The sequence below is a fragment of the Esox lucius genome, chromosome 2, assembly GCF_011004845.1.
Source record: "Esox lucius isolate fEsoLuc1 chromosome 2, fEsoLuc1.pri, whole genome shotgun sequence".
NCBI lineage: Eukaryota > Metazoa > Chordata > Actinopteri > Esociformes > Esocidae > Esox > Esox lucius.
The window spans coordinates 35,268,928-35,296,673 of record NC_047570.1 but is presented as its reverse complement, the minus strand read 5'-3'; the positions used below and the strand labels follow the sequence as shown (position 1 = coordinate 35,296,673).

At 40.6% G+C, this 27,746-nt stretch overlaps 1 protein-coding gene across 1 annotated transcript; it reads left to right on the top strand.

Annotated features, from left to right (window-relative positions):
- The first annotated feature begins 304 nt into the window (after positions 1–304).
- On the top strand, positions 305–27,514 carry abcc12 (ATP-binding cassette, sub-family C (CFTR/MRP), member 12). The gene is given in 30 exon segments (XM_034287804.1): positions 305–370; positions 569–738; positions 921–1,067; positions 4,419–4,566; positions 4,751–4,990; positions 5,786–5,959; positions 6,512–6,659; positions 7,991–8,157; positions 8,484–8,591; positions 9,014–9,247; positions 9,816–9,887; positions 10,226–10,350; positions 11,658–11,730; positions 12,302–12,505; positions 15,230–15,364; positions 15,663–15,750; positions 16,927–16,992; positions 17,128–17,211; positions 17,421–17,524; positions 17,855–18,037; positions 18,842–19,068; positions 19,428–19,565; positions 22,203–22,392; positions 22,552–22,641; positions 22,939–23,128; positions 23,306–23,465; positions 24,421–24,499; positions 24,893–25,006; positions 25,272–25,436; positions 26,432–27,514. Coding segments are annotated over 30 exon segments (4,167 nt in total). The 5' UTR covers positions 305–319; the 3' UTR covers positions 26,525–27,514.
- Positions 27,515–27,746: the final 232 nt, after the last annotated feature.

The following is a 27,746-nucleotide window of genomic DNA, read 5'->3' as shown; positions in this document are numbered from 1 at the left end:
TGAGCGTATGGTTTGTTTGAGCATCTCGCAATTTACAAAATCAATGGACCAATAGGTTCAGCAAATATTTTGGGTTTAGGTCAGGGTCACTTGCTTTTCTTCAAGGGTTCAGGGAGGGTACACCTGATATGAAATGTATTCAGCTGATGGAAGGGCCGTCCATTTCTATTTCAGAAATCCAACTTCTTCCTCTAATTATTAATATTGTGCACGTCCTTAGTATAGACACAGAGGAAATGTGGAAATATTAGTTTGGAGAAAAAGGCATACTTCTGATGGTACTAGTGGATCTCTCATTATCCCTCAGACACAAGGCAGAATGAAGACTGATTGCCAGACAGAGAAGGAGAATATCTCAGGGCTGACTTTCGTAAGCAAACGTCATATCTACCGCCACGTCTCTCTTTTCCGTCTCTCTTCTCTCCAGGCGCGATTGTAGGATAACAAGACACTCCCAGACCACTGTCGTAGCGCTATTAAAAGAATTAGGGTACATTTAATTTACAAGGATTCTGATGAATACTCTCTGTCACCAACCATTTCCCTCTTTCGCATTTTCCATGGACAGAGGAATAGAACTCAGAGTGTCACCTGGAATACTGAGTGTAATTCCACCATGGCGGTAAATCCAGATAGTTTGCCGTCCCTGGACTACAGGGAAGAAGACCCCCCTTCCAAAAAACCCAACAAGTACCAACCCAGCCTGCAGAATTTGATTCCCTTCCGCTTCTCTAACCAGTAAGTAATAATCCAAAAGGACTAACCCCAAAGTGATGTAACATTACGTTAGAATTATGTTTAAACTTTGTTGTTGGCTTCATTGTTTGACCGATTTGCCTCTGGCACACCGTTCCTGTTTCTGGCACTGTTTTTGCAGCTCTTAGTTGCGAACCAATACGAAATGGTCTGTCTCCATCCAGGTCCCACCCAATGGACAATGCTGGTTTCTTTTCATTCTCTTCGTTCGCTTGGATGACTCCCATGATGTGGAGTCTGTTCCGGAACAGACTGGACAGGAGCTCTCTGTTCCTGTCCCCTCATGATGGGTCTAACTCCAATGTGAAAAGGTGGGACTCCTGAATGATGAATGAATACATAACTGTGTAATGGCCTTCAAGGAATCACTACATTATTTTCTAATGCAACCTCTTGAACTGATAACACACCTTAACTACACACATAAAATCATGTTATTTCTTGATGACCCTCAGAGCTACAGCTTTGATGGCCCACAGAGCTAAAGTTTTGGAAATTAAGTTGTAAATGCAGACCCTTGCACTCTCAAAAGTCATCAAAATGTCCTGTTTCAAAAAACTTAAGTACCTTTAGGCTTAAAGAAGTTGCACATAATCAAAATGAATCAATTGAAACACAGGACACTGTGTGAAAGCTGCAGTGCATTTTTTTACTAGGAAAAAGCCCAAACCCTGGGTCTATTCTATCAGGTTAATGACATACAGACAATACAACTCATAGCCAAGTGTATAAACTGTGTTAATCATTCTACACGTTATCATGTTCCCAATTGGTAGTACAACTCAGGCACTCACCAATACAAGACTGAGGACTGTGTCTGCAGCTCTTGTTCTTCCAAACAATTCATCAGTGAAGGCCAGCCGCGTACACACACACACTCACTCTAGTGTACATCAACATAACCTGATTACAATTGTCCTAATGCCCTCTCCTAATACACTCATCTCTTTGAATGTCTTTAATAATACATTAGCATTACATTTAATGTGTATCGGGCATACAGTCCATTCATATGTGACATCACAGGGGTTCCCTAAACTTGGAAAGTTCAAAATGGCTTCTAAGAGTTTTCACACATTATCATTTATGTTTTAGAGATTGCATAATTCTTTGTACTGACACTGTTTATCAACAAAAGAAAAATGCCATAACATTTTTTTGGGGCACCAAAGACCTAATCCTTGACTGAACATCTTTTGAGTAACATTTATTCTGTGGTCACTTAATTAGGTACACCTAATTAGTTTTGGGTACTACCCCCTCATTCCAAAGGTGCTCTGTTAGTTTGAGATCTGGGGAGTGTGCAGGACTTTGGAGTATACTGAAGACACTGTCATGTTTGTGGAACCAGCTTAAGATGATGGGAGCTCTGTGACACAGTGCCTTATGCTTCTGTAAGTGACCAAATGGGAACAGGTAGACTGTGGCCATAAAGGGATGCTCATGATCAGGAACAATGGTGAGGCACACTGTGGCAATCACAGGATGCTCAATTGGAACTAAAGGGCTTAATGTGTGCCAAGACAACATAAAACTAAAGGGCTTAATGCGTGCCAAGACAACATGGAACTAAAGGGCTTAATGCGTGCCAAGACAACGTGGAACTAAAGGGCTTAATGCGTGCCAAGACAATGTGGAACTAAAGGGCTTAATGCGTGCCAAGACAACATGGAACTAAAAGGCTTAATGCGTGCCAAGACAACGTGGAACTAAAGGGCTTAATGCTTGCCAAGACAACATGGAACTAAAGGGCTTAATGTGTGCCAAGACAACATGGAACTAAAGGGCTTAATGTGTGCCAAGACAACATGGAACTAAAGGGCTTAAAGCGTGCCAAGACAACATGGAACTAAAGGGCTTAATGTGTGCCAAGACAACATGGAACTAAAGGGCTTAAAGCATGCCAAGACAACATGGAACTAAAGGGCTTAATGTGTGCCAAGAAAAACATGGAACTAAAAGGCTTAATGTGTGCCAAGACAACATGGAACTAAAGGGCTTAAAGCGTGCCAAGACAACATGGAACTAAAGGGCTTAATGTGTGCCAAGACAACATGGAACTAAAGGGCTTAATGTGTGCCAAGAGAACATGGAACTAAAGGGCTTAATGTGTGCCAAGACAACATGGAACTAAAGGGCTTAATGTGTGCCAAGACAACATTCCCCAGCACTTGGCGTTTGAGTTTGTAATTAAAATTAAACTGCCATTTTGAAAGCTACACCCTCCTCCTTCCATGACTTTTCCTAAATAGTCGTATATTACATTGTTCCCTTGTCAGAATTCTAAACTGACTAACAGAAAACTATTTATAGACTATTTATCTGTCTATAAATCGTATTTTTTTATCTTATTTTTACCCTGTAAATCCGCTAACAGCCCACGCCATTTCGCGTTGGTACCCAAATGGTACCCAGGCGCTAATCCCCACTCACTGAATGCCAGGCGCTAATCCCCACTCACTGAATGCATACTGTCAATGGATGAATGCACGATACTCCTTGATGAATGAAAACATAATTAGGCTATTCTTGAAACATAATACAAATGATATAGGCTACTTTTCACATGGGTTACCATTTTTCTAAAGGAGATTCAGCTTATTGTGTAGGCTAATTCATCAAATGTAAATCGAAAATGTTAATCTACATTATTTTAGGAGGGAAAGAGAAACTAAAGCACACACACAGCCTATCGTCTCTCTTTGAATTTTCTCAGCTTATTTTACAGAAGATTAATATTCTACAAATAATTATTCAAAACATTATTATTCACAAAACTAAATTCCAACAATATCTCATCTTTTTCTAATAACTCCTCTCAGTTTTTCGATAATTTATTCATGTCACCTATAGAAAGATCTTACATGACAGTTATCTAAGAGACTAGAGCTTTGCATTGGCGTTGAAATCAACCTGATAGCCCCACTACAACCCCGGGAGAGACGTGCCCGAAACACGCCATTCACAGCCTATTCATTTCAGAAACCTCGTCCCTTTCTATGTATTCTTTTTAGTAGATGAGACCTTCAATGCAAATACATTCTTGTATTTTTCAAATGTATTTACCATTTAAAAAAAAACTAATTCCATAATTCATTATATTTTAAACTATTCGATATAGTTTGATAACGTCCCAGTAGATGAACTGATGCTCTGGCTGGATGATGATGATGCTGCGGAGGAGAATGTCCATGCTAATAGGGATGATTTGTATGCTAATGAGCCAAACGGCGTTCAGCTCTGGCGGTTACTGGGGGTAAAAAGGCCTGGCGGTTTTAGTGTTAATGAGTTTAAGCCAAATAATTATCTGCATTTCACTTTCGATCTGCAACCTTCCACAGAGTCAATAGGTTGGACACTGCACTCTGACAATGAATGTGTAATGGACTGGATAACTAACACAGGTTTTCTGCATGGCTGAAGACCTTGTTAGCTCATCGAACAAAAGGCTAGTTGTTAACCGTGAGGATGTCATCAGGTCTCAGGCAGGGTTATTCATCATAAAAGTAGATTAAACTGTAGCTGACCATATTCAATATTTTATTAAAGCCATCACAGTGCATAAAAAATTAGTTTTTATTGGCCGTCCTTTGCTTTTGGTTTAGCTGTCCAGGAAGTTGCATACGTGCAAAAGAACTGACTTGACATTTCTTCATCTGCAGGCTAGAGAGGCTGTGGGAAGAGGAGGTGGCCAAGGTTGGAAAAGAGGAGGCGTCTTTAGTTCGAGTCATCATGCGCTTCCAAAAGACCAGATTACTGGTTTCTTTCGCCATTTCCGTCCTATTCACATTTGCCGTATTTATTGGACCTGTAAGTCTTTTATTACAATGAAAACTGTTTTAAAAAAATGCTTGATACAACATAACAGTGGATGCATAGTTTTCTCTTCATAATAACTTTCATATGCTCAGTGTGGATGTGCGCACATTTGTGTATATACTGTATATGTGTGTTCGTACGTATGCGTGTGAACGAGTATTTTCACGTTTTACAGTCGGTCCTGGTGTACGAGATACTGAACTATGTGGAAGCTCCAGGGGCATCCACGTTGGTCTATGGTGTCGGGCTGTGCGTGGCCCTGTTCACAACCGAGTTCTGCAAAGCTTTCTTCGCCTCTTTGATGTGGGCAATAAACATCAGGACAGGCATTAGGGTGAAGAGTGCCTTCTCGACCCTGGCCTACAAGAAGATCATCTCCCTTCGATCTGTCGCCAACAACATCTCCGTGGGAGAGGTAGAGTCATGCGTAGACCACATAATGATCTTATGGCTGTTGGAACTCTGTGGGCTGATTTCACGGACATAGATTAAGTCTGGTATTGAACTAAAAAAAATTATCCTCAATGGTGATTTTTGTTACATTGAGGTAGCTCTCATTTACTATTTAAACTTTCTTTTAAGGGGAAACAGAGTGAGACCTGGATCTCTTCTTCGGTGGTGCCCTGTGTGAACATGTTGACATGTACAGTTTTAGGCACACATTCCAGACATAATCCAATTAGGATAGTATATTCAGGAAGATCCCCTTATAAGCAGATAAGTGAGAAAGAGAAAACATTTTGATGCCCTGACACGAGCTAATGTGGACCTTCTGTAGGTTTTGTATAACATTGGCATGTCTGGATAACATCCACAGACTTATACTTGCCCTGATCCTGGTTTTATTTCCTCATTCTGATTTGACAGTATGCTATCCGAAAAAAGGGCCAACCGAGTATGGTCTGTTACAGTTTCCCATTTCATTTACATTTCAAACACATACCAGACCCTTTTATCCACAGTGAGTCACAGGAGCAATTGCACAACGACCAACGTTTTTTCCAGTCTTGGGATTTGATCCGGCAGCCTTTCAATTTCTCGTCCAGCATTCTAATCACTAGGCTTCACTATCTACTGGCCCACCCTGCTACCACTGGGTTATCATATCTTTAATGGAACATACTGTCATGGCCATGGTGTGTTTTGTAATGGGCATCTCAAACGGTGACCCACGTAAACCCCCTTTCTCTCTCCCTGTTTCCCGGTCCAGATGATCAACGTGCTGGCTAGTGATGGCTACAGGATGTTTGAGGCGGTGGTGTTCGGTACCTTTCTGCTCTGTATCCCTGTGTTGCTGGTCATATGTATCGTGTATGCCTGCTACATCCTGGGGTACACCGCCCTCATAGGGACGGCTGTCTACCTCGTGTTCATACCCATTCAGGTACCACCCTGCGTTTACCCACCAAACCCACCTACTTACTGGCGGCTGTTACCGTCATTTACCGTTTATAAACCGCGGCTTATAGACAGATTTTTGAAAACATTTTCGCCCGCAGCGGTTACATGTTAGTTAAGCTTTTAGGCGATCTGCATTTGCAAGGCTACATATTTTTGCTTTTTGATTTTCACTGAGGTTCTGGAAAGTGTTGATCATGTTGACAACATTCAGATCTCAAAAAATCATATAGCAAATATGATACAATTGGCGTTAGAGGGTTTTCAAAAACATATTTTATTCTTCAACAAATTAATTTAGGTAGCGCTATGACCGATGTTTAATATTAATGATTGTATGAGTGAGTCATAATTCTCCAGGGTAGTTTATATGGGTGCAGTTAAAACTCAGGTTTGTATCATAAAAAGCTTTAAAATGAATTATGCGGTTTATACACGGTGAGGGTAATAAATGGGGAATTACGGTATGTGTACTTTACCATGGCCAGCTTGATCAGGTACTGAATGTTGTTCTTACTGTTGATGTTGTTGTTTATAGTTTGCCATGGCTAGGCTGATCCAGGTCTTCAGGAAGAAAGCTGTGAGGGTCACAGATACTCGTGTGCGGACCATGAACGAGGTTCTTACCTGCATCAAACTCATCAAGATGTATGCCTGGGAGAGTTCCTTCGAGAAGAAAATCACAGGTAAAGAATAGATAGTATGTTATAAATTAGCAGTATTCATAGGAAAATGGATGAAAAGATGATAAATTACAGTTTTTCAATAAAAATTTTAAATCAGTAAAGATTAGCAAAAAAGGCAGGACACAAAATATAAGAGAGATCTGACGTTATTGCCCCTCATTTTCCCTTACAATGCATGAACATTGTACCACAGATAAGATCACCCATGATGTTCTACCACACCACTGAGTATATAAATGCTTTCCTGCAATGGGTTACCAACATTAAAGTGGAACAATGAGTGACATATTTTGATGATTACGTCTTCCCTAGCTCCCTTGGGGATGTCAGCGTTCATATGTTTGATACAACATCTGGCAAGTCTTCTGGCGAGTCAGTACACATCGGCTCCATTTACTTTGGTTTGACCTGTTATTTGTATGCCTACGAATTGTATGCTGATGCATGACTTTGCGAATATTAGAAACACGTTCCATTCAAAACACAATTATGCCATATGGGATCCCCATATGGGAGATGACTATTCAAAATTAAAACAATTAAACAAATGTCGGAAAGGCAGACAGGCAACCTTTAAACAAACATGGCTGCATTCAGTGGTTAATAATGCCTCAAAGTTGTTTACAGATATTTACAAAAGTCCTGACTATGCTGATTGGACAGTGGATGCACAGTGGTTTCTTTGAGAATTAGAACACATTTCAACCAATCACAATGCTTAACTTGACCAACCCGTGGTAGAATTTTCCACCAATACCCACCTTACCCATTTTACCCATCTTAAATGTCTTGTGATAGATAGGCTTTTGCACGTAGTATAGCAAACAAAAATCATTATCGTGTTCCAGGGACTCTACTGATTCTAATGAGAGTATTTCTAAGTTTGAAGCACCAACCGTTTGGTCTTTGTGTTTGTTTAGTGACAAATCAGACACGGATGACTCTGGGCTAATTTCTCTGTATGTTCGGTGGGAAACGACCAGTGCATTTTCCCTTTGAAACTATGTCAACTCGTTTGTTGCAGAAACCGTTGGATATTTACAGATATTTACAGTTTAGTGACGTCTCTTTACCTCAGACCAAACAGAGCATTCTTTTCAAATTAATACATAAATGGCTTACACAGGGGAGTTCTCCAAAGTCACAGAACATTTTTGGTGGGTCCCTTGCCATGACCCAATATTCTGAGGGGAGTTTGACTATGTAAGAAAGACATTTCCATTTCACCCCAAACACTGGTATGTATGAACATGTTTGTGCGGTAGCTGTGTTCAGAACAGGAAAAATATTCTCCCCATTGTTTTATCTGTCATCCTTTGTTTCCCCGTCAGACATCAGGAAGAATGAGAAGAAGTTGCTGCAGATGGCCAGCTACACCCAGAGTGTTAACTCCTCCATCACCACCATCATCCCCACCCTGGCAACTATCCTCACCTTTGTAGTCCACACGCTGCTGGGACTTCCCCTCAGCTTCCTCCCAAGGTCAGCCTGATCAGCAGTCCTGATAAATATGACATGATATGTTTCTTTATTTGTAAGTGGTGTAGCTTTCTTTGTGTTCTTAGAAGTTGAGATCTTTTGCTCAGAGCCTTAGAACCAACGTTCCAGTTCATGAAACGGAACAAATTTAAACAATTCAAAAACAGTAATGCTTTTCTTTTAAAACTCATCTACAAATATAGATGTATATAGTGTGTATATATGTATACAGTGTATATAATAAAATGCTATCAACATTAAGTTTTCCTGGTGGGCAATGTTCTGCTTTTCAAGAACCACTGTCTTACAAGCATTTATCCTAATCAGCATGTTGTTTTTCCCCAGGCTTTCTCCATCATTGCCATCTTCAACTCCATGCGGTTCTCACTGGGACTGCTGCCGTTCTCTGTTAAAGCCATGGCCGAGGCACAAGTATCACTAACCCGGCTGAAGGTGAGACTCCTCTGATCTACACATTGTTAAACCTGTGTCAACTCACAATATATCATCCTACACAAAGACAATATGACTCAGCTATCACCAACAACGTGTTGTGTTTCACTGTATGAACACGGTATACTCACTGTATAGCTACTTACTATACTCACTGTATACTCACTGTATACTCTCTGTATACTAACTGTGTAGTTAGTATACAGAAATGTGAGGGTAGCGAGTGCATAAAAGGTGAGGCAACAAAACGACGACCACTTGTTAGCGATACTTGGCTTGTCTCGAAGGTACAGCACCTCACAGTCAATACACGGCATACATATTCACAACTAGTTTGTGATGAAGTATGTGCATGTTTACCTTTGCGTTTCTCCACGATGGTGTATGTGTGTGTGTGTGTGTGTGTGTGTGTGTGTGTGTAGAAACTGCTATTAGCAGAAAACCCTGAGTCATACCTGGTCCAGAGGCAGGGATCTCCCTCAGCCCTGGTCATGGAGGGGGCTACATTCACCTGGGCCAGACCTGAAAAACAAACAGCACACACAGCACCAGACAAGGGGGCCAAGGTTAAAACCCATGCCCAGAACGGGACTCACACTCCAGGCCAGACCAATTCCAAGCCCACCCTGACAGATATCTCCTTTAGCCTGCCTAAGGTAAGTGTTTTGGAACTGAACTACTATCTCCTTTAAAAAAAAAAAAAGGTTTGGGTTGTTTTTCAGTCTCTGTAAATAATTACGAGTGAATGGAGATGTTTCTGACATCAATTTTTCCAACTTCTTTAGAATTGTTTTGTGCCTGTAGATTGACGACAAACAAAATGAATGTAATCAATTATAAATTAAGTCTATACCTCAAATATCTTTTGAATACTTTCCCGAAGGCACTACATAGATGATGTACTTTAAGTGCTGGGTTTAACTTATTAGATAGAGTTTAGAGGGTATGGATGGCGTATGAGTTGAGGTCAGGGTTGGTTGTGATCAAGGTTGTGAAATCAATTAACTTCCCAAAATCATAATTTATTTTCTCTGATCCCAGTTGGATACTTCCCAGGATACATTTAGGAGGGAATTGGGAGGAATCTTACAATGGGATTTCTGGGAATGGTGTTTTGCAACTCCATTGGGGGTGGACAGGTTCAGAGTTGATAGGGATTAGGAAAGGTTAGCAAAGACCAAAAATGGTTGAGTGATTACTGATAACTGTTTGTTTTCTCTGCAGGGAAACCTGTTGGGCGTCTGTGGCAACGTGGGAAGCGGGAAAACTTCTCTGATATCAAGCATCTTAGAACAGGTTGGCTAAAACCAAGATCATGGACTGTATACAGTGGTCGCCATTGCTATGTTAGTGGTTGGCTATCAATGATAAATAGTGAATCGATGCATATTTTTTCTTAGAAATTTGAAGACATTGTAAAAGCTATGTTCCCTAGCGACTTTCCAGGTGGTGTTACTGGAGATTACTGTAATCCAGGTTGTGTTACTGTAGATTACCTTAATCCAGGTTGTGTTACTGGAGATTACCGTAATTTCAGTGCACTGCATGTAGGGAAATCTAATGCCATGTCAAGGATTTCACACACAGTCAGAATTGACAGGTGAATACTTGTCTCCCTCTGATCCTCACCCCAGATGCACCTGCAGCACGGCTCGGTCACTGTGGACGGGTCGTTTGCCTACGTTTCCCAGCAGGCCTGGATCTTCCATGGTACCGTCCGGGACAACATCCTCATGGGGGATACCTTTGACCAGGCTAGGTAAATGTACCGGGGCTGGGGCCAGTTAAATTACATTTTCTGTGAATTCAGGAGGCAGAGTAAAATTACTGTCTGTCTAAATGTTAAGAGCGTCTGCTAAATGACGAAAATGCCAATGTAATTTTTAAATTTCTTCAATGCATTGTAATTAGCGAAATTGGAATTGAACCCAACCTTGAAGAGTATAATTTCGTATTCACCTTTACTTAACCTGCCAGGTAATGTTATTATGGTCTAGTCACCTCTCTTGCCTGACAACCAGTGTTGCTATGGTCTATTCACCTTTACTTCACCTGGCAGGTAGTGTTACTACAGTGATTACACCATAAAGACACTGAGAATTTCTGCCTCTTCGTTGGTGTAATCTTTAACTAGATTCCCCCAGAGCAGTCTGTCTAAGGGAGAGATAACTGACATGGTTTATTGGCGATTGACTGCTGGGGTTTATGGCAGAATTGTTCTCATAGTTTTATGGCACACTGACTGGGTTGAAGGGAACAAGGCCTGGTGTGTTTATTATGACATTATGACGGTGCGCGTTACATAATCAGGTGACAGATTGTCCAAGCTTCTTTTCTGTCTTCTTTTTCTTTTAAGATAAAAATGTTGATGATAGTTGTAGTGGCTCAAAGGAGCCATTGACCCATCCTGCAGCAGCATATGTGCGCCAGAGAAGATGGCAATCACCGCCGGCACCGCCCCTGGGCCACACCATCCACAGCACCGTCACTGCTTTACGATTCACGAGTGCCTTAGAAGGATGAATTCACATTTGTTCAATGAACACACATGGAGCTACTGAGAAGAGAATGACATCATTGGGGACAAGTCGACAAGTTGGGGACTTAAACACGCACTTTGTAAAATAGGTCAGAGAAAAGCCCTGCAGGGGAGAGATGTTTAACTCACGCCATATAAATATAGACGTTACACCCGAACTGTGTTGATCATTCGTTGTTTAAGGGTGTTTGGTAGCTCAGCCACTGGAGCAACTGATCAGTGAGCAAAAGGTTGCTGAATCGAATCGCTGAGCTGGTAAGGTAGAGAAATCTGTTATTCTGTCCACTGAGCAAGACAGTTAAACCCAATTGCTGCAATAAATGAGAATGTGTTCTCATTAAAAGCTAAGGATGAGCTAAGGTATGTCCATTTGTAGTGTGGCTAGGAGACACAAACCAGTGTCTCTACCCAGGAGTGTCACCTGTGTCTCTACCCAGGAGTGTCACCTGTGTCTGAATGAATCCCTGATGAACCGTGTACTGCTCCTGAATTAACAGTAACTGTTATTCTCCTTCATCTTTGTAAAGGTACAATGAAGTCATCGGTGCCTGTAGCTTGATACCAGATCTGGCCATTCTTCCGTACGGGGACCAAACTGAAGTAAGAACCCCAATAACTTCTGTCGCACGTCATTCTAATTCCCACGATGAAACATGCTTGTGTGTTCAGTCTATAAAGCCACTTAATTCTCCTAATCAGAACCCCGTTATTTGACGCGGGAACATGACCCTAATTAGCATTTCCAGTATTTGACGCGGGTGCAACCCCTCTTTGTGAACCTAACCCTAGCTAGCATTTCCAGTATTTGACGCGGGTGCAACCCCTCTTTGTGAACGTGACCCTAGCTAGCATTTCCAGTATTTGACGCGGGTGCAACCCCTCTTTGTGAATGTAACCCTAGTTAGCATTTCCATTATTTGACGCGGGTGCAACCCCTCTTTGTGAACATGACTAGCTAGCATTTCCAGTATTTGACGTGGGTGCAACCCCTCTTTGTGAACATGACTAGCTAGCATTTCCAGTATTTGACGCGGGTGCAACACCTCTTTGTGAACGTGACTCTAGCTAGCATTTCCAGTATTTGACGGCGCTTCCACGGGTGACATAATGGTTGACTTTACCCAAACCCATCTGACACAGAGCGTGTTATGTCTCCGGTCGTGTCCTGTAGATAGGTGAGCGGGGCCTGAATCTGTCAGGAGGTCAGAAACAGCGGATCAGTCTGGCCAGAGCCGTCTACTCCGACAAAGACATCTTTCTACTGGACGATCCTCTGTCCGCTGTGGACGCCCACGTGGGGAAGCACATCTTTGAGGAATGCATCAAGAAGACACTGAAGGGGAAAAGCATCATCTTGGTCACCCATCAGCTACAGGTAGTAGCTCCTAAATGCATGTCATAAGAAATGCATTACTATTTGTTGGCTACAAATACAGTGCCGTGAATAAGTAGTTGCCCTCTTTGCAGTTCCACTCTATTATTGCATTTGTCACACTGAATGGTTTCAGATCTTCGTATGTAAGACAAAGAGAACGCGAGTAAACACAAAACTAACCCTAATCCCCTAAACCTAAAATTATTATTTTATTATGCTACAATGTGGAAAATAGTAAAAATAAAGGAATATCCTTTACTGATTAGGGAATTCACTTTGGATTCTATGTAGTTATCGCCCCAGAAATGGAAAATGACAGTGAAATCATTCTTTACTGCTATGGTTCATAAAACCACATTGTAAAACAACAGAGAGCTTAAGAGAGTAAAATATTGTCTTCAGGGTGTTTGTTGTTCGGGGCATTTGCTATATCTAAATGATAGATTAATAATCTGGTCAAAATTAACAGATTTAGTCTTGGTTGCAGGAATTCTAAATAGTTCACATAATTTTATATCAAGTGATTAAACAAGCAGTGAGTAATATAGGGAATCATTATATCAATCCTTTAATATCCAAAAAGTACTGTTTTTACAGCCTTTGTAAGCTAGTAAAAACTAAAATGTAAGTAAATCTTGTGGGGCAGAGTTGGTTTAAAGGTTAGTTCCTGCATTCAGGTAACTCGCACAATATGGGATCAAATCTCAGGTATCCCGTTTAATGCTCAACAAAACATGAAGAAATCAATAGATACATGTTTTCATCTATTTACTGTCCATGACAGCATTGTAAAAGTACCCTTTTAGGGAGATTTTCCTAGTAACTGTGCATGAACATAGTTGTTGCTTGCTCCTTGGGGTTTCAGGCTGGGTGTTTTGCTGAAATAAGCTTGGCCTTCCCTGAAATAGATGTCATCTTGATGGCAGCATATGTTGCTCCAAAATCTATATTGTTCAGCAGTATCATGCCATGTGCACTAATGCACCCCAATACCATCACGGATGCTGGCTTTTGAACCGTGTGCTGATAACAAGCCAGATGGTCCCTCTCATCTTTAGTCCAGAGGACGCAGCGTCGATGATTCTTGAAAATAATTTCAAATTTTGATTTGTCAGACTACAGGACTGCTTTGTCTCAGTCCATCTTAAATGAGCTTGGGCCCAGAGAAGTCAACACAACGTTTCTGGATCTTGTTTATATATGGTTTCTTCTTTGCATGGTAGAGTTTTAACTTGCATTTGTGGATGCAGCAACGTACTGTGTTCACAAACAAAGGTTTTTGGATGTGTTCCTGAGCCCAGGCAGTGATGTCCACTACAGAATCATGTCTGTTTTTAATGCAATGCTGCCTGAGAGCCCAAAGATCATTGGTTTTTGGACTTGCCCCTTGTGTACAGAGATTTCTCTGTATTCTCTGAATCTTTTAATAATATTATGCACCGTAGATGAAGAGACCCCCGAACAGTTTGCAATTTTACGTTGAGAAACGTTATTCTTCAATTGTTGCACTATTTGCCTGCATAGTCTTTCACAGAGTGGTGAATCTCTCCCCTTCCTCTCTGGGATGCTCTTTTTATACTCAATTATGGTACTGACCTTTTTCCAATAAACATAATAAGTTGTGAGATGTTCCACCAGGTTTCTTTTGGCATTACATAACTTTTCCAGTCTTTTGTTCCCCCTGTCACAGCTTTTTTGTAATCTGTTGCTGGCATCAAATTCAAATTGGGCGTTTTTGGAAACAGAGTTGTATTTCATTCATGTTCTTTCCTTGAGTTGACTGATCTTGTACCCACATACATCTATCTAAATTTGCATTAGGTTAAGCATCAAATGAGTTTCAAGGTTTATTTGTTAAATGCACCGAACAACACATTGTCATCCTGCACAATGAAATTCTTGTGACATTGTGCCCTAAAACTATGTAGTGAGAGTTAATAAGAAGAATATATAAGCTAAAATACAGTCTGGGAGAAAATAATAATAAAATAAAGCAACAATATACGTAAGACTGTACATTAGCAGAAGTTTAACAAAAAGAGTACTGTAAACTAGCAGCAATCTGGGTAGTATTATTAAACATTTAGATATGGCAAGTATGGCAGTAATATACTTAACAGTGTAAATTAGCAGCAATTGGTAGAATTATTGAATATTATAGATACATATGAGTGTAATAAGCTTATGAATGGTGGCATAGCACACTACAACTACATAGTGAGAATTTAAGAAGAAAAATGTAAACACAGCAAAAATATAGCAAGAAGATAAAGCAATAATATACATAAAACTGTACAAAGCACCAGTTTAAAAACAGTACTGTAAACAAGAAGCAATATTAGTAGAAGTATTGAATATTATGGATATGACAAGTATGGCAGTAATATTCATAGAAATGTCAACTAGCATACATTTTAGAAAATATTCAACCTCAGCCAATAATTGACAGAAATCTCTGAATCCCTGAATAGCTATTAGTTTATTTGGCTTAGTCAACCTATGAATTGCCTCCCACAACACCTGTAGCTAGCTGATTGAAGGAACAGTGCATTTAGTGTGATAGGCTATTAGCCGTTTAGCTTCTCTTTTGTATTATGAAGTGACTGGCCTAGGATGGAATCTGGCATGTGCTTTTGAATACACCATGGGCCACAAAGTTAAGTTGTCTTGTCTGACTGTCCAATCTGTCTGTCTGCCTTTCTGTCTGTCCTGTCTGTCTGTCAGTATCTGGAGTTCTGTGATGAAATACTGGTCCTGGAGAGTGGGAATATTCAGGAGGCTGGGCAACACAAAGCTCTAATGAAAGCAAAGGGCAGATACTCACAGATGATAAAAAACTTCCAGATGGAACATTCACAGGTAAGATATTCAGTCAGCCATCTCCCTCTCTGATGTGGCTACAGAGCTACAGTGGCTACAGCCCTTATTAGCCAAGAATAACTTTGTTTGTCACGCTATCTGATTGGATGTGGTGGTGGTTTGACCTATTCTGTATCTTAAGTCTGCTGGAGCATAGGATTGGAAATTTCCAGAAGAATAGTATGTAATAGCATGGTATAATGTTAATATACATTTTTAAATACATTTTTATTGCCAAGACATCTAGACAACTTTAGTTCTTACACATTAGTAATGTATAATTTTTCTTTTCGTTTAGGAAGAAACTAAAGAGGTCAAGGCACAGGAGCCCATTGAACTAAAGCAGGATCTAAAGGATCAGAAGGATAAAGGCATAGAAAACGCAGGTTTGATGATATACTGAACATGTTTGTACATATGTGAAGATATATCCTTTTACACTGAATACAAAGGAATTAGGTTCTGTGTAATGGTTTTGGAAGATCAGCAGTTTTAGTGTCTTGTTTGATACACTGTTCATGTACATAGGACTTTTAATTAACCCGCTATATTTTTTAATCTTCTAGTGTATTTACTTTTTAAGGCTTTGGAAGTTTGCATTTTGAAATTGAAAAAATAATAATAATTAAAAATATAAATTCTAACACCAACAAGTGACATTTGAACGTCCAGTATCTCGGAAGCAAACAGGTTTCTGGGCGTTTTACACACCATAGTGTTTAGGCATAAACAGAGGACATCAAGTTAGCACTTGTTGACGACGGAAGAGAATGGCAATAATCTTGCAAGCTGACGGGTGGGCCACAAAAGACACAGTACAGTACAGCAGTGGTATGCAGAATGTCAGCTCAGGATCCCTGAGCTCAACAGTCCTTGTCACGAATGGGTGACTGTAGCGCACCGCAACACCGAATTCCACTCTCAGATCTGTTAAAAGAATTAAAAGCAGCAGGACTGCTCTACATCATAGACCCTAATGAAGAGATGACTCTTCCGTACAGCTGAGGTGTTCCGTCAAAAGGCAGCTTTATAGGCAAAAGGCCTCGCTGCCAACTGTTTATTTAGAAATTCTTGGAGCAATGAGGAGGCCTTTGTCTTGTCAAGATGTTAGATGGTGTATTTAGAAGCAGTGTTTAGTACCAGTTGATTATTCACATGATACTTTGCTATATGATTTCCTGTTGCTATATGATAATACTAGACCCCATTGAAGATTTGACATACACCATGTAGCCTTTCATGACTTGGTTGTTTGGTTTCTTTGTTTTCTCTAGCTTTCTGATTATATTTGCTCTGGTAATAATATGTGTCGCTTTTTGGTCCTCTGTCTCAACATTGTGACCAGACTTCATGTATCCTGTCTGTATATGCAGATATAAAAACAAAAGCATTTATTTCCGTAAAAATTCTCTTTACTTTTGTTGTGATGTTCTACTATAAATGTGTAAGTGGTAGAGAATGTTTTTACTGACTGGCTTTTTCAATCCACCACATCAGAAAATGGCTTCAATGTAGACCTGCTAGAAACATGTATAAATGTGTTTTCTGTCATTGTTTCACAGCCTTTGACATGTCAGACGAGAAACCAGAAACAGGAGTGAAAACATCTGTACCGCGTGAAATCAGTGGTAAATATTCCATCAGCTCATACCATCAGAATATTTAATAACTGTTCAGGACTTTTTCTAATGATCAATCATCAATCACCAGACATTTTATGTCATCCTTGTACATGGTTGTTGTTTGTTGTCTTTGTATGATAGAGGACCAGCTGGTTTCACAGGAGGCTTCTCAGGAGGGCTCTGTTACTTGGAGGACATACCACCGATACTGTCAAGCTGCTGGAGGTAGTCATTCATTTTGTAAATGCCTAATGCAACTGTTGTATGTATACTGAATGTATTTGAGGGATAGATTTGAATAATAATGATGTGGCCTAACAAGGGACCAGAGAATGAAGGGAGAAAAACTGTCAGCTAATTTAAAATTTGTCAAGGATTGCTTTTGCACATGAATCCTTTCGTCTCTACTATGATCTCATTTCTGGTTTCTCCAGGGTACATACTAATATCTATGATCATGATCCTCTTCATCTGCCTGGTGGGAACCACTGCCTTCAGCAACTGGTGGCTCAGTTACTGGCTGGAGCAGGGAGCAGGGGTAGGTCCTGAAATACTGCATGGGTACTTTGTGCAATAAGCATATCACGCTTTTTTGGCCCGGTGAAAATCACTATTGTTTAAATAATGCAGTGGTCCGCTTTGAAAGTTATGCGTCCCCTAACAACTCTGGGTTATTGTGTGGTTTCGGTGCATATGACCATTGATCTAGGTTTTGTGAGGTTCCACAAGCCAGTCCCCTGATCTCTGCCAATGAAGGGAATGCCTGGAATGCAAATGCCTTGGGGGCACATGCTTTGTTCTGCCTCTTTGACGTCCTGGACATATGTTTTCACCTTTTTTTTACGTCATTCTTTACATGTGATTTCAGAAAGGGAACGGGACAACGCCAAACTCTGAGGACATCTCCCTGAACCCTGATCTGAGCTTCTACCAGCTGGTATATGGTCTGGTGGTGGTGGCCATGCTAGTCTTTAGCGTCATCAAGGGCTACTCCTTCACCAAGGTCACATTGCACGCATCCTCCAAGCTTCATGACACCATGTTCAGAAATGTAAGAACACAACACGAGTTTAACACAACACAACATAAAAGGAGCAATGAATCTTGAAGAGAAGAGGGGAAAGTAGGCACCCCTGTCTTGTTCCACATGAAAACAGCTTTGCACAATGTCCGCTGGATATTTGCATACATACAATGCTTGTTGTTTTTGTAAACATCATAATTCAAACATAGATTTATAGGATAGTACAAAATGTTATGGAGCTTATTCAGGGAAAAAACATTACTTAAAATAAGACTCTTATGTAATATGGGTTGGAGTGTTTTGTTGCATTTCTAAAACCTGCCAGGACACATTTTTTGTAATACATTGTAGTCATCCATTGCAAAGGACATGCTACTCTGTCAACCAGTTGTCTCCAGAACAAAACAAATGGTTTGGGGGATCTGCAAGCACAGAAAGAGTGAAAATAAGGTTTTAAAATGGGTGAACCTCCCTAGTAATCACCCTGGCTTGTCTGCATTTCAGATTTTCATCTAGCAGTGGCTCAATCTCAGTAGATCCTTTATAAATATCTACAAGCTCTTCATTAAGATCTGCCTTTTTAAATCCGGTGCAAATGTCTATTGTCCTGTTCTTGTCCAACTTCTTCATTGTGCCCAGTATTTACTGACAAGATCAGGACACTAGAATGAAGGTTGAACGACGCATGTTACTAATCCGCTCCAACACGTTCTTTGTCACCTTTATCTAGAAACCTGTGTTTCAGTAGACATCCCATAAATTGAACCTTAACCCCTAAATTTCTCAGCAGCCTTCTCATAAACTGAACCCTGACCCCTGTGTGTGTTTCAGATCCTAAGCAGCCCCATGAGTTTCTTTGACACTACGCCTACAGGCCGCCTGGTAAACCGCTTCTCCAAAGATCAGGATGAGGTGGACACCATGCTGCCGTTCAACATGGAGAACTTCCTGCAGTTTTGCCTCATGGTCACATACATCATGGTCTCCATCTCAGCCGTATTCCCATTCCTACTAATTGCCATTGTGCTTGTGGGGGCCATTTTCTCTGTCATCCTCTAGTGAGTCACCCACAAATATTATCATTCTGATTTTGCCACTGTTTGTGTTGTTGTTATTGCTGTTGCCATACATTTTCAATCAATCAAATGTATTTAAAGTCCTTTTTACATCAGCGGATATCACTAAGTGCTTTTACAAAACACCCGGCCTTAAACCCCAAGGAGCAAACAACAACAGTGTTGGATTTCAGTGGCTAGGAAAAACTCCCTAAGAATGCCAAAATTTAGGAAGAAACCTAGAGAGGACCCATGCTCAGAGGGGTGACCAGTCCTCTTCTGGCTCTGCCAAAAACTGAGATATTTGTCAGTGTTATTGGCATTTTTTCCATTTTGGCCTGTTTGTGGCATTCTCTCCGCAGTTTATTCCAGAGGAGTATCAGAGAGATGAAGAGGATGGAAAACATCAGTCGCTCCCCCTGGATCTCTCTAACTACCTCCACGATCCAGGGTCTAAGCACCATCCACGCATACAACAAGAAAGATCAATACATCCAACTGTAAGAAATGTTTCTCCTAAACAAAACATTAAACCTATCTCTATACCTATCCATAACTATATACTAACCACTAAACCTAACCATAACTCTATACCTAACCCCTAAACCTATCCATTACTCTGTAACTAATCCCTAAACCTATCCATAACTCTATAATTAATCCATAAACCTATCCATAACTCTATAACTAATCCCTAAACCTATCCATAACTCTATAACTAATCCCTAAACCTATCCATAACTCTATACCTAATCCCTAAACCTATCCATTACTCTATAACTAATCCCTAAACCTATCCATAACTCTATACCTAATCCCTAAACCTATCCATAACACTATACCTAACCCCTATGTATAGTCTACTTACCCTGTATCAGAAAACTAAAGTAATGAAATGTAATGAAAACTCTAGTATGAATTGAACCTTAACTGGAGTTATGCAGAAAAGGTGTGTCCATTGAGCCTATTTCATGGAGAGTCATTACAGGATGGTAATCACATGTCAGTCACATGCTAACGAGATGACTGAAAACAGTGCCAACCCAATAAGGTTGGCATAATCAAAACACAATTTTGATATCAGGCTAACAAACATTACTTGTATTCTTTCTTATAGCCTTTCTCCTTAAGACAACCAATCTATGACATATAGTTGATCGAGATATTTGCCCACAACCAGCAGAAATCTACTCCAATTTCTGAACTCAATAAAATAAATTGACACATTAAGGGATGGTTTCGCAGAGTTTCGAGATTTTCGAGATTAAGCTTGGTCTAGGACTAAAAAAATAAGCTCAATGGAGTTTTCTGTTGAACTAGATTTTTTTGTCCTAGACTAGGCTTAATTAGTGTCTGCAAAACCAGTGTCTGCAAAATGTGTCCATACTTATCTGCTTAACTTGCTCCAAAATTAACACGACTATCTATCTTACAAACCGACATGATATATTTTTGTGTTTTGTCAATTTGGTCAATCTGTTGGTCATTACCCACATTGAATGTTCAGTATGGCTTTGGGCATTCTGAATGTTCTCAATTGTAAACTCAAGTTGCTCCAACACACTTTTGTTTTTTGGAGTGTTATATCAGCCTCTTTCTCAGCAAGCTCAAATTACTTTTAACCTGGTTTCCAAACAGAAGTTGGTTTAAACTGAAAAGTAGACACCCCCGAACAACCTCTCCTGCTGCGAATAGCACTAAGGTTGCCATTTCATTCTAGCCTTTGGTTTCTTCTAAAAGCAATACATCCATCTGTTGTAAAAACAGACTTCAGAGGCCCACTAGAGGCCCTCAAATGCTGTTGTTTGAAGATCTTTGACACAAAATCTGAACCTTGGACTGATTGTGAAATTTGCGGTAGGTTGAACGTTTAATAAATTTCACCAGGGATTTTCCTCAGGAAAACAAGTGACCACACGTGATGGAAATTGGTTACCAGTCTTTGCTTTGGTGAACATACCAACACTGTACCTTTTGTCAAACACAGGTAAAGGCTACAAAGTTGCATCACAGACCGTTTGGTTTATTGTACTGTCCTAATTACAGACTCCCCTAAGATTCCCCCAAAAGTCCTGGTTCTGTAATTCTTTTTTTTGTTCCCTAACTGCCAGCTCAAAACAAGAACTTTATAGAAAATGTGTTTCAATGATTTTCCAGCCCAGCCTTGCTTTATGCTATGTAGCTTTGGCTAAAGGCTTTGCTAGTAGTTTGCTTCTCTTTGCAAAGTGTGCAGCCACACAGCAAATCTTTTTTGCATTCCCATAATGAAGGTATTTTTCCAAGTTCCCATAATGCTTTCCTCTGGCATTTGTAATTTGATGGTGCAGCTTTCTTCAGCTTTGTATCTGGTCCAAATATATTTGTAGCAAGTGGTATCACCATGATGACAGTGACTGACTTTATTCTTTGCTGTTTGATGCCCTCTGGGCAATACCTGATTAGATTCCTGGTTGTTCATTTCAATGCCCCAAATTGATGCATTAACAGTGTATTGTAAAAGTTTCTTGTTGGTGCAGAACTCTCCCGTAAGAATGCAATTGATATCAGAGTCTGTAAAACAGAGTAATGGGTATTTGAAAAGCTTGTTTTTAACAATATATTTTCAAACACAAAAATGTAAACACATTCCCCAGATAACATGAAATAGGCCATTGGTATTCAAATAATATGACTCTGCGACTCTGGGACTAACACACCTAACTGCCAAATCATATCTGTTCTTTCACTAAAAATATCTGAAACTCAAAAAAAAAAAAGAAACAGTAAAAGCAATATATTTACTGTTAGGCCTACTTCCATTTGTTTATATTGTTCTACTTCTAGACAGTTACATAGAGCATTGCTTAGAACTGTAGACATTTCTGGATGTAATGTAAATGAGGAGGGAAGATGACCGCCACATAATGTGGCAGTGTAATGTAAATTATAATACAGAAACCATGTTTGCCAAACTCTATTGCTGCATGCGTCTAAACATACTGTATCTCTGGCACTCACGGTTCTGGTGTTTGTCCAAGCACACAAAAACACTGATACGATTGAATGAACAACACTAGGGAACTGTAAGCTCAGGGACTGTATCTGTTGTGTCCGTGGATAAAAGCAGCCAAGTAACACTGTCGTTGATTTGCTCGCAGGTTTAAGGAGATGAGCGACAACAATTCCAACCACTTCCTCTTGTTCTACTGCGGGACGAGGTGGCTTTCCTTTTGGCTGGACTTCTTGTCCACACTGATCACTCTGATGGTGGCCCTGTTCGTTGTGCTCAGTCCTCCTGAGACCATCAACCCTGCTATGAAGGGCCTGGCATTGTCCTACACCATACAGGTAGAATGTCTTACTTCCTGTAGGTCGCAATGTCCGTCTCATACTGTGACACCGCTCAACCTACTGTAGCAGGCGTCTCTCTTATCATGGTTCATCATTGTATTATTATTAGGGTTTCCTCTTGTGTCTCTGGTTTACTGGTTTGTGTGTACTCCCCAGTTAACTGGCATGCTCCAGTACGTAGTGAGGCTGTCCACGGAGCTGGAGGCCAAATTCCTCTCGGTGGAGAGATTACAGGAGTACATTGAGGTAAGACGCCTACTGAAAACATGCCACACCTGTACACTACACAACAATACAGTACCTACTGTACACTACACAACAATACAGTACCTACTGTACACGAAGGGATCTGTTTTGTAATGCCAAATTAATACTGTACACCTGGGGTGTAAATGCATTCACCTTGCCCAGGTCTAAATATGTCCCTGATTGGCTATGCTCCGGTTTCTGCAGTCCGCAGGTGCGGCCCAATCTGATCCTGACATAATGGTCACATTCTTTTACTGTTTTTTTTCTTCTAAATAAAACAATTGCTGTGTGCAGGGCTGTGTGTCCGAGGCACCCAGGCGGGTTAAAGACGCCCACATCCCAGAGGGTTGGCCTCGTAGCGGAGCCATCACCTTTAAGGATTACACAATGAGGTACAGGGACAACACACCAATTGTACTCAATGGCCTCCAGCTCAACATACAACCCAAAGAGAAGCTAGGCATCGTGGGGAGAACCGGCTCCGGTAAGGGCTCAGACCTAATCACGTACCGTCATGATACTGTTAGATGTGATACTGGAACTTTTGTCTGTTGTTGTTGGAGGCTATTGTATTTCACCTGTTTTTGACAAATATGACTTGTTTATGCCCTTTACATGACCTTTTAATTACCTGTATGTATTGTATCATGTGACCAAACAGGGAAGTCGTCACTTGGTGTAGCCCTGTTCCGCCTGGTTGAGCCAGCTGCAGGGACTATCTTCATAGATGGGGTGGACACCAGTGTCATAGGCCTTGAGGACCTCCGGAGTAAACTGTCAGTCATCCCCCAGGACCCTGTTCTCTTCATCGGCACTGTCAGGTAATAGTACTGTCAACACACTGACTACTCTACAGTTATTGACAGGTATTATCACTGTCAGGTAATAGTTCTGTCAGCACACTGACTACTCTACAGTTATAGACAGGTATTATCACTGTCAGGTAATAGTTCTGTCAACACACTGACTACTCTACAGTTATAGACAGGTATTATCACTGTCAGGTAATAGTACTGTCAACACACTGACTACTCTACAGTTATTGACAGGTATTATCACTGTCAAGTAATAGTACTGTCAACACACTGTCTACTCTACAGTTATAGACAGGTATTATCACTGTCAGGTAATAGTTCTGTCAACACACTGACTACTCTACAGTTATAGACAGGTATTATCACTGTCAGGTAATAGTTCTGTCAACACACTGACTACTCTACAGTTATAGACAGGTATTATCACTGTCAGGTAATAGTACTGTCAACACACTGATTACTCTACAGTTATTGACAGGTATTATCACTGTCAAGTAATAGTACTGTCAACACACTGTCTACTCTACAGTTATAGACAGGTATTATCACTGTCAGGTAATAGTTCTGTCAACACACTGACTACTCTACAGTTATAGACAGGTATTATCACTGTCAGGTAATAGTTCTGTCAACACACTGACTACTCTACAGTTATAGACAGGTATTATCACTGTCAAGTAATAGTACTGTCAACACACTGTCTACTCTACAGTTATAGACAGGTATTATCACTGTCAGGTAAAAGTACTGTCAACACACTGACTATTCTACAGTTATTAACAGGTATTATCACTGGCATTTTTTTTTAACATTTATAGGGTTGAATAGTACAACTACTTACCATTTTTTGCTGTTGCTTGTACATTGAATAATGGTTAAGAAAGACATTTTAAATGTTCTCTCCCATTTCGTTACAGGGCAGGTTTTTCCACTTCTAAACATGATTTTCTTCCTGCTGCAGATATAATCTGGATCCTTTCAACAACTACAGTGATGAAGAGATCTGGTGTGCCCTGGAGAAGACCTATATTAAAGAAACAGTACGTTCTGTAACATTTAGTATGTTAAGCCAGTGTGGGAACTTACAACAGACAAAAATAAAATATATTAGCATTTGATTGTGGAACATCTGTTCTTACCAGTCAGAGGGGGTGATCATATTTGTCAGCAAAATACATTCATTCAAAGAGTGTTAATGAATTTACTGTGACTTATCTATATTTGTTCAACAAATAAAATGGAAAATCTGACTTGAAAACATTAACGTCCCACCTTGGCAATGATTTTATTGTATTCGGTTAGACACAGTATTAGATAAGTGGATACATATGATGGAGATGATGTCAAAGATGACAATAATAATGACACTGATGAAGATTACAGCGACAGAGATGATGATGAAGATTAACAAGGTGTCCCTCTGTGTTCCTCAGATCTCCAGACTCCCTGAGAAGCTTCAGTCGGAGGTTGTGGAGAACGGGGAGAATTTCTCTGTCGGAGAGAGACAGTTGATGTGTATGGCCAGAGCACTCCTTCGAAACTCCAAGGTCAGAACTCGCAGCAGGACATAGATTGGTTATAGGAAGTTAGAACGTAGTGCACCTGGTCATATAGAACGTGAAGATTGATTGACATTCTATGGTAAAATGCATTAACTTGTACATGCTACCTCACTGACACAACAAAATTGTGACTTTTCATTGTCCAAGCTTGATGCTGAACAAGACTTGCAGGGACGGAATTGTGAAAACCTCATGGCAAGTTACCGAATGACTGATAAAGTTCTGTCTGACCTGTCCACCTTGTTCCCAGATCATCGTGTTGGATGAGGCGACAGCATCGATTGACTCTGAGACGGACACTTTGATTCAGCACACCATCAGAGAGGCCTTCCAGGACTGCACCATGCTCACCATCGCTCACCGCATCAACACTGTACTGGAGTCAGACCGCATACTGGTCATGGACGCTGGAAAGGTAGATCATACGACAGGCACAAAGCCACATGTTAGCCCGTACACTGGCTAACTGACCTGCTACAAACTTGGCTCATACATTTTCTCCGTACTTCATCCAGATTCCAAATACTAAAGTTTACCATTTCTGTGGTATTTGGAAAAACAAATACTGGACAATATGGCCAATGTGGGTTTGGACAGTATTCACATCCCTTCACTTTTTAAACATTTTGTTGTGTTATGGACTTCATTTATAATTGTGACGTTCTGTTTGGTTTGGCTTTTTGTTCCTGAACATAGCCGGTCCTTTTTGTGCTGAATGCTTTCTCCTATCTGTACTTTGGCCTCGTTAGCTCCTTATTTAGTCTGCCCAGATCTGTTCAGCCCTTGTCAAGTCATTGTGTGTTTGTGTATGTGTTCCAGCCTGCCTACCTTATATTCCTGCTGGGGTTTTTTCCGCCTGCCCAAGTTTTGTTATTAAATCTGTTGTTGTCTGTGCGCTTGGTGCCCTGTTCCTCAAATGTTACAATATTGATTTAATATGCATCCATCTACACAAAATACTACATAATGTCAAAGCAGCAATTGTTTTTAGAAATTTGTGCCAATTTATTGAACTTCGTGTCAACCTGTGGCAAATTCAATTGGTTGGACATGATTTAGAAAAAGGTCTGGAAAAGGTCCCACACTTAACAGTTCAAGTCATAGCAAAAACTAAGCCATGAAGTCCATGGAACTCTCTGTAGAGCTCTGAGATTGTGTCATGGCATAGGTTTGTGGAAGGTTATTAAAACAACGTTGAAGCATTGAAAGTTCACAAGAGTATAGCAGGTTCCACGTGTGGATTGATGACAAAACATAAAAATGCATTAAATCACAAATGACGTCTACAACACAACACACTGTAGGGAAAGTGAAGGGGTCTGACTATTTCTTGAAGGCACTTTACGCTGAGGGGAGCCTGATGGATCGATGTAGAAATGAATTGGTTTGTGGTATCTTTCTGTCCCACAGGTCGTTGAGTTTGACAGTCCAGAGGTCCTGATGCAAAGACCAGACTCTCAGTTTGCAGCTCTTCTGGCTGCAGCCAACACCGTCAACACCTGAACCTGGCCCAGGGCCGGACACACCAACATCTGAAGTCCGGACACACCCACATCTGAAGTCTGGACACACCCACATCTGAAGTCTGGACACTCCAACATCTGAAGTCCGGACACACACACATCTGAAGTCCGGACACACACACATCTGAAGTCCGGACACACACATCTGAAGTCCGGACACACCAACATCTGAAGTCCGGACACACCCACATCTGAAGTCCGGACACACCCACATCTGAAGTCTGGACACACCCACATCTGAAGTCTGGACACACCCACATCTGAAGTCTGGACACACCCACATCTGAAGTCTGGACACACCCACATCTGAAGTCTGGACACACCCACATCTGAAGTCTGGACACACCCACATCTGAAGTCTGGACACACCCACGTCTGAAGTCTGGACACACCCACGTCTGAAGTCTGGACACACCCACGTCTGAAATCTGGACACGTGCACATTAACGATTTCTAAAACACCCACATACGCTGTCTTTTGTGTACCTCGAAAACACGGACTCTGCTTGCCATACGCACGCACTGTTAGACACATACAAGACTGCCAGCACATGTATGTGTGCACCCATGCTCACCCACACGCGTGTACGAATACACGTGTGGAATGGTCTAACCTGAAGCCCAGGACATTAGTCTGATGTTAACATTGACCAAAGAGGCAGATTCTGGCACAACTTTGACAAAGTCACAGGTGATTAAAAAGTGTTGCTTCCATTTGCCCTTTCTATTATTCACAGTGTTTAGAGGATTTATTTTGGACGGGGATCCACTGACATCTCATTAACTTCTCATGTATGTCTGCACAGATTCCTGCCTAACTGATTTTTATTATGGTATTAGTGAGGAAATGCCCTATTTTATATTTAAATTGTATTTATTTGATTTTCTATCCTTTTGAATTTAACTTCAAGGTGAGTCTCTGTGATAAAGTATTGAACACATTCAATAAAAAAATCTGTACATACTACAGCAGTATCTTTACTTTATTTTGGATGGATTGATGCTTTGTTTATTGATTCTGGATGGATTGATGCTGATGTTTATTTACTTTTTTATTCGTCAGGAGCCTTTTTTTATTAGTTTGAGAATGAGGAACTCTGCCATTTTCAATAAACATTGCTTTTAATGTGATTGGTAGCTGATTATTAGATCTGAAAACACTGGACTTCTACAGCAGTACAACCTGAATAAAGCCCAGTAGA